Source organism: Akebia trifoliata, chromosome 16, assembly GCF_017979445.1.
Source record: "Akebia trifoliata isolate Shusen 1 chromosome 16, ASM1797944v1, whole genome shotgun sequence".
Taxonomy (NCBI): Eukaryota; Viridiplantae; Streptophyta; class Magnoliopsida; order Ranunculales; family Lardizabalaceae; genus Akebia; species Akebia trifoliata.
This window is the reverse complement of record NC_141390.1, coordinates 27,452,810-27,460,880: the sequence shown is the minus strand read 5'-3', so window position 1 is coordinate 27,460,880 and position 8,071 is coordinate 27,452,810. Positions and strand designations below refer to the sequence as shown.

At 34.9% G+C, this 8,071-nt stretch overlaps 1 protein-coding gene and 1 long non-coding RNA gene across 2 annotated transcripts; both read left to right on the top strand.

Annotated features, from left to right (window-relative positions):
- Window positions 1–1,741: 1,741 nt before the first annotated feature.
- On the top strand, window positions 1,742–3,959 carry LOC147383183 (glucan endo-1,3-beta-glucosidase-like). Its single transcript, XM_086428480.1, has 3 exons — window positions 1,742–1,829; window positions 1,945–2,057; window positions 2,886–3,959. Exons 2-3 carry the CDS (start codon window positions 1,982–1,984, stop codon window positions 3,830–3,832), a joined length of 1,023 nt encoding a protein of 340 aa, XP_086284606.1. The 5' UTR covers window positions 1,742–1,829; window positions 1,945–1,981; the 3' UTR covers window positions 3,833–3,959.
- Window positions 3,960–6,555: 2,596 nt separating this feature from the next.
- LOC147383182 (uncharacterized) lies at window positions 6,556–7,614 on the top strand. Its single transcript, XR_015173881.1, has 2 exons — window positions 6,556–6,767; window positions 7,369–7,614. It is a non-coding gene; the product is annotated as an uncharacterized LOC147383182 (long non-coding RNA).
- Window positions 7,615–8,071: the final 457 nt, after the last annotated feature.

Genomic DNA, 8,071 nt, shown 5'->3' with positions numbered 1-8,071 from the left:
GAGTTTTATCCCTTACAAAACTATAACAAGTGTGGGCCCTATCGTTATGTTTTATTATTATATAAATTGTGTGATTGACTTGTTATGGTTTGTACATAAATAATTTAGTATCTTATTGGATTGATTCAGTTTACATCCTAACACCATACTTCAAACTTGATAATATCGAGTCGATCTATTCATGACATGCTATCATTGACAACCTAATTAGAGGACTGGAGATCTTACAATATAAACTAGTACGTCTTTGTTGAGTTTAGTCCCACATCGGATACTCATTGCCTTGTCTCTCTTTCTCCTTATAAGTTTTTGGGCCTCTCCACTCATTGTCAATTGATTTTGAGTTGTACCCTCAAATTTATCATAGTATCATAGCAGACATTTCCCTCCTCCACATCACCCAATTCATATCCCCACGTGTTTTGGCCTAGTCCAGTCCACACATGCAAGAGTGTGTTGAATTTAACCCTACATCGGACACTCATGCCTTATCTCTCTCTTTATAAGTTCTTAGACCTCTCCACTCATTGCCAATTGATTTTGAGTTGGACCCCCAAATTTACCAGCCCTTACGAGAAAATACATATACTTAGAAAACAAAATTGAAAGAAAATTTGTGTATAAAGTATGCCAAAATTTCTTAAAAGTTCTTGATGCATACATACATACATACATAATTGATTATCTTAATTGCGATTACATTAATCTTTATTGGGTTTATGTAAAAAATACTTGATAACAATATTAAATAAAAGTAAACTTAATCTAATAAGAATATATCCTAATCTTAGGGGCATTTAGCTTGGATTATGCAACCCGATTCTTGATTAAGATTATGAATTGTCATAATCTGAGTCTAAAAATTGTTTTCCAGATTTTAGAACCTTGTTTGGCTAATATTTTTTATGATCTTATAAAAAAAAATTTACTTAACTAATTTCCAAGAAAATACCACAATCAAGGAATGTGTCCAAATTAACTACCCAAAAATTTATGATGCTTTTCCAATTTATATATCAAAACTATTATTGTTATTATTGCTTTTCCAATCTATTCTAAACGTGAATAATCAGTTTTTGTATTAAAAAAAAAAATTCAGAACGAAGTGACTATTTCGCAGGTTTAAAGTGATATTGTCGCTTTAAAACCAGCGAAATACTCACTTTAAAAACCTCGGAGTTCGTTATCATTCATGTTTTAATAATTAAAATGAACAATGAGCCAGAATCGTAAATTGATCAAAAGTTGAGCACTTTTTCGTAATTATCTCCCCATCTTAACCGTTTGTCTGATGGAGAGCAGCACATGTAAGTTGATGCCAGTATCTTCTTTTCTTTTTGTAGTAAAATAAATATGAGTGAGACTCATTCAATATTTTCTAAGTTTTCTAGAAAAGATATTAATGAACTAATTAAGTTGTCCAAAAGATATTAATGAACTAATTAAGTGGTACAAGAAAGATATTAATGAACTAGTTAAGTCGTCCAAAAGATATTAATGAACTAATTAAGTTGTACAGGAAAGATATTAATGAACTAGTTAAGTTGTCCAAAAGATATTAATGAACTAATTAAGTTGTATAGGAAAGATATTAATGAACTAATTAAGTTGTATAGGAAAGATATTAATGAACTAGTTAAGTTGTCCAAAAGATGTAAATGAACTAATTAAGTTGTACAGGAAAGATATTAATGAACTGAGCTAGTCAGGAGCTTCTCTTTCTTCTATATATAACAACGACTAGAATTCTAAACAAGCCCAACAACTCCTTTTTCTTCTTCTTTCTTCTTCTACCACCTTGTCATCTTCAAGGCTATGGAGACTTGAGAGTAAGTTTTTTTTTTTTTTTTTGAATCTCTCTTGGAAAATAGAAACACTCCAAGCACTGGAGAGAGAGCTTTTAAGGGGAAATTATCATTAGTTTATTTGTTTACATGCATGTAGATTTCACTAGCAAGGGCAGGAAAAAGAGTAGAAAGATATGACAACTCCTACTATGATCAAGTGTCTTATTCTTATACTAATGGCTCTCACTCACCAGTTGGTCTACATAGCTGGTAAGATTATTCTCATCACCTAAAGAGACGAAGATTATTTTTATTTTTAGTTTTTAGTTTTTAGTTTTTAATTTGTTTGAATGATACATCACTCATGGGTAGGGTGATAATGGGCCGGGCTACTCATAATGGACCAGATTTAGAATACATAAGACCCATTTAATTTAGATAGTTGGGCTTGGGTCTAGTGTCCAAATTGATGGGCCCACGCATAGTCCTCGATGCACAACAAATTACAGTATGATTTCATAAAAATAAGATCTATCCACTTTAGACACTTTTTTTTTTTTTTTGGGTTTGGACAATCAGGTAAAAAATTTATTAGACCTGATCCAGACTAGATCCTATCTGCCAGTTTAAATCCTGACCCGATCTGATATGATATGTACTGTCCTAGATCCGATAAAAAAAAAATTATGATCAGTTCGATCCTAAGTCCTTGATTGGGATAAATGTTTATCAGATTGGATTTTGGATCTGCTTCAATCCCTCGACAGCTCTATGTTTAAGTACTTCCTAGGTCATGTTTGGATAATGTACCCAGGCACCTGGATTTGGGCTTGGGCTTTGATTCCACTTGGACCATCATGCACAATGGCACCTGACTTAACCGAGTATTCGAGTGGACTTGGTATTTTTCAAGTTGATTCGGTGAGTTGGTCCAACAAGTTCTTGGACCAAGTCATCTTGAAATCCAATTAAATCGAATTTTACTCAACGAGTTTTAAATCTATGATCTAAAATCTAGATCGATATCTTATGTTATTTCTTGTTCAAGTGTGTTTAAATTCTAATTAAAATCTTGTCAAATTGTTAAATATGTTGTAGGAGGAGCACTTCTAGGAGTTAACTATGGATTGCAAGGAAATAATCTACCATCCCATAATGATGTAGTAAAGCTCATTAGAAGTAAAGGAATCCCAATGGTCAGGCTCTATGAGCCCAATCTTGAAGCCTTCGATGCATTTAGAGGAGCCAACATGAACGTTGCGGTCGGAGTAAACAACCATGATCTACCAAATCTTGCATCAACCCAAAAATTCGCCGATGATTGGCTTCTCAGGAACATAATTCCATATAAAGAAGACATAAATTTCCTATGGATCTCACTAGGAAGAGAGGTGATACCTGGACCCCTTGCCAGTTATGTTCTTCCTGCTATGAAGAACATGCAAAAGAGCATCGAAGCTGCTGGCTTAGCTGAAGTTATTTTGATTTCCACTGTGGTCTCGACTGCAGTTATTGCCACCCCGTACCCTCCATCAAAGGCTACTTTTGCACCTGAAATAGCCAATATAATGAACGATATTGTTTCGTTCTTATACTCTAATACGGCGCCACTTATGATAAATGTGTACCCATACTTGGGCTTGGTCTCGGATCCTGTTGACGTTACATTGGGTTACGCTTTGTTCAATTCGACCAAAGTTTTAAAGGATGGGAATTTAATTTACGATAACCTTTACGATATAATGTTGGACGGATTTTTAGCGGCCATGGTGAAGGCAGTGGGGAAGAATGATGTAGACATTGTAGTGTCCGAGAGCGGTTGGCCAAGTGCAGGAAACGGGCCCTATGACACTGTAGAGAATGCACAGACATATAATAATAATCTCAAGAAACATGTCACGACTAAGGGGACACCGGCGAGGCCAGGGTTATTGTTGGACACATTCATTTTTGCCTTGTTCAATGAGAACCTCAAATCTCCTGAATGGAAGCAAAACTTTGGCAATTTCTATCCCAACATGACGGCTGTATACCCCTTGTGGTAACATGTTGATCTTGGATCAAATAATTGTGTCAAATGTTGTTCATCTTTAGTATGATTTAGAGAAAATAAATTGTGACTAAATTTTAGTTGATCGAATAACCAAATGTGCTCACATTGTTGAATAAATTATCATTAAAAAAATTGCGTCTGATACCCATTTGCCAATAAGCATTAGTTAAACATCGAGTCGTGTCCTCTAGATGTGATTGGGAGGAGGCATCTATTACTCTTACATGGTTCCAAAAGGTGAGAATCATCGTTGCCCGATCAATGAACATTGTAGAGGATCATTCCCTCCCGATGTGATCGAGTGGAAACAACTTTTACTCTTATATGGTTCCAAAAGGGTGAGAACCATCATCTAGGAAAATAGACATATATTAATATATACAATACAGGAAGATAGTTTCCTCTAAATGTTAATTTTTTTATTTTTTTGTGACGGGGTATTCAAAGTTACATTTGACTAGTGGGACCCGGTGAGCTAGGGCCTGGACCAAGGCATATGGGTCCCTCCCCCGGGCATGAGCAACGCCCGCACATCACACACATCAGGTAAGTGAGAGTACGCCCTCACGGGCAGCCTCGAGGAGCCATTGCTCATATTGGGTATCAAACACACAACCTACGGACTCTCACGGCTTATTGGATTCAAAATTTCCATTGAGCCAACCCGTGGAGGTTGTTTCCTCAAAATGTTTTAACCACGATTTAAAATAATGTAACTATTGTTTGCTTTCTAATTCTCTTTTCCCATTTTATTTTATCTTTAATTTGTTAAGTTCTATTGATTTAAACAACTTGTCCAAATTAGAAAAGGGCCCACACAGACAACCAGACTGGCCCATGGTGGAGATTGGGGACTATGGAAACATATCTTGGGTTAAAAAGTTGTAGAGCTTTGAGAGTTTTTAATCTTTATCTTTGATAGAGGATTGATCTCCCTCTCCTTCGTGGATATAGACAATTTGCCAAATCCCCATGTTCTTAGTGTGATTGCTTTTGTTTTATCATTTTTCTCTCGTTAAGCTTTCGCACAACATTAATGTTATAATCACAGGATCCAACATAGTACATGGATGAGATCGTGACGGACCAAATCTAATTGGCTTTCGACATCGCCAAACTCAAAAATGAGCACAAGTTTTGGTAGAGACTAGTGGAAGATATCTTGGGTTAGTAATATTAATTAGTATCATCTCACGTGAAAGCATCAATCAATTAGATCAATCAAGATTTTATAGAATCTTTCCAATTAAGTTTGTTTCTATATTCTGGTTGATATGATCTATCCATAAAAAAATTCATGTATTATTCATCCAAATCAATAGAATTAATTTTCTTTGACACCACGGACCTAAATTTGAATTGTACAATGAGTCGAGCCCATTCAAATATTACGAGAAGCTAAGCCCGGGCACAAACACACTGGAATTAACCAAAAGATGTGGTTTTGGGCAGGAATATTAATTGTCTAGTTAAAACTTCGATTTTGATTTAATAATGACTCATTCGGATAGTGAGACAATTACAAAATATCTCACACCAAAAATAGTTACAATTCGATCATCCAAACCATCTAATCAAATCCATTCTTTACAGAGAGAATAAAAAAAAGTGGAGTTATTTACAATTTTCAGATGGTTAAGATCATGTCAAACAGATCAAAATGATATTGAGCCAAACAGATCATTGCAAAAATCAATTCCTTACTTTTAAAATGCTTCCTTTCTCACCAAAAAGGCCTTATTTGGCTTTAAGCCAAAACTTTGAAGTAAAAGAGATCATGTTGAGTGTAGAAGAATTTCAAACAAAGAAGACATTTAGGCTAACTTCTTAATCCTTTTCACATGTTTCTCATGCTGAGATCTCCAATCTGATTGTCACATCTTGAAATCTCCGTTTCATTTCCTTATTTCTACTACCTATTGCTTCTCTTCCAATTTTGATCTAAGCTAACACCAACCCCTACGCCTACCCTTCAAAATCCGACACATGGCCTCTTGTTAGCACAACACCTGTCCCTTTATGCCACCAATGGAAAATTATCGTCATAAAAGGAAATCATATTCATGCCAAATTAAGAACAAACTCCTTGTAGGAGACTCTTTCGGCTTGTTTACTTGAGACACAAGAAGTAGACAAAAAGTGTATGGAGGACACCCACATGTCAGTGGGTCCATAATGATAGAATGCTAAGGAAGTGTTTGGGAACTCGTATGGAGAGCATTTGTTGCATTTTCGGTGCTCAAAAGTGTTTTTGGAATTCAAATGAGCCTTTGATAACTAACCTAAGAAGTGCTTCCTGCCAAATGCACGCATTAAAAATGGGGAGAAGCAAGAAGCTACCTAGACTAACTTCTTGCTTCCAGCATTCGCAAAAAGCTAACGAAATTTAAAGATATACCTTCCCAAGTATTTTTGTGATATTAAAGCGATGACTAAATGGACTAACTTTAATATAATTACCAAAATGCACCTACTAAACACTCCCCAAAAGACAAATTTAAAGACCAAAAGATTCTTATAAAAATGCATCCAATCGTATTCCAAACAAGGCCTAAAGAAACCATGTGGCTTCAAGTACAAGGGATTGTAACGAGGAAGTTATGTAAGAGTAAGTGAAATGTGAAAATGACTGAGGGGGTTGGCCCCCTCTTCTCCTACAAGGTAAAAAGGTGTGACAAAGACATTGCACCAAGAGAATATGTGTACACATGATCGGCCAAGGGACTTAATTGAGTTAGGAATAGTGATGTGGATTTCACCCTTCTCTAAGCAAACCTTCAGATTTCTCTCTTAAACTTCTCTCTATTTCCTTCTCTTCTTTCACCTATTATGCACACAATACCCACTTCTCCAAATGGGGTGGCTGAATTCCCTCCTCTCTCCATTGAAGAAGATGTGGGTTCGTCTACATTCAGCCCATAAAAAGAGTATTTCCTTATTCATACCCTTCATCCCATTATCAATATCTTCTAATTTCCATATTGTAGTTCTAGTTTTTAGAATAACTATCAATGTGTTTTAAACTTCTTTCATTCTTTCTCTTTGCTTGAAACCATCCAAGTTTTTTTTTTTTTTTTTTTTCCATTCATGCATTTTTTACACTTGTTTTGCTTTCTTCTCATTGTTTTGATCAAAAGCCCATTTCCCATATTACACTTTGCATCCTAAAATATATATATATATCCAAGTTTTTTTTTTTTTTTTTCCCATTCAAGCATTTTTTACACTTGTTTTGCTTTCTTCTCCTTGTTTTGATCAAAGCCCATTTCCCATATTACACTTTGCATCCTAAAATATATATATATATTGTTCTCTCCTTTCCTTTACATATTTGGATTTCTCATAGTTTTTTCTTGATACCCATTTGACAACACTTTTTTTCCCTCATTAAGGCCTCTTGTTATTAAGTTCTCTCTTGTTCACCATTTTTTTTTTCAAAGATGCACTTTTTAGCTTACATTACTTATTATTATAGTATATTTTCACTTTTTGTGGCTCTTTTAATAGTGTTTTTCTTTTGTTCTTCAGGTAGAGGAATATACATCCTTTACGACGATGTGAAGTCCTGCCCTTACGAAGATGTGCACGTCCTTTGGTCGATCCTTGTAGAGTCACACACACCTTCATTGCCATCTACGCAATGAGGGCTCTTAGGCCATATAGAAAGCTTTAAAAAATGATGTTTTTTTTTTTTCCTTTCCATGATGTACATATTTAAATTTTATACTCATGTATAGGCTCTTGTTTTCTTATTTTTCTTGTGATTTATATCTAGATATTTAGTGGGTTGGCTTCTTCTAGAAGGTTATGGTTGGCTCAAGATAATAATTAAAAATGAGCTTTTCTTCTAAACTGGTGATCTTATCTACAAAAATAATGGTGAATTGATTTAACTAATTAATATATATTATGGAATAGATAGGACACCCAACATGATTTTCATGTTCTCCAAACATTTCCAAAAAAATATGAACTCCAAAGGAATCTCTTCTTTTTTTTAATGAATGAGGAGAACTAGTCTTTAGGAAAGGGGCAGTTGGGGATATTAGGCATGGAATTGAAATTCAAAAGCTTTTGATTGTTGAAAATTAAGTGTGTGTTTGGCAACACTTCTTCAGTTTGAATGGAGGTGATCCACCTTTAAAATTCAGATTTGAGAAGTTTTATTTCCGTTTGTTTCATTTCAGATTTTTAGACTTCATAACTGAAATTCAGAAGTTTTGAACCAGTG

Bases quoted from the DNA above. Each gene is read 5' to 3' on its own strand.
- LOC147383183 (XM_086428480.1), top strand. From the start codon at position 1,982: ATGACAACTCCTACTATGATCAAGTGTCTTATTCTTATACTAATGGCT. The intron at 2,058-2,885 runs GTAAGATTATTC...AATATGTTGTAG, and splicing joins CCAGTTGGTCTACATAGCTG to GAGGAGCACTTCTAGGAGTT.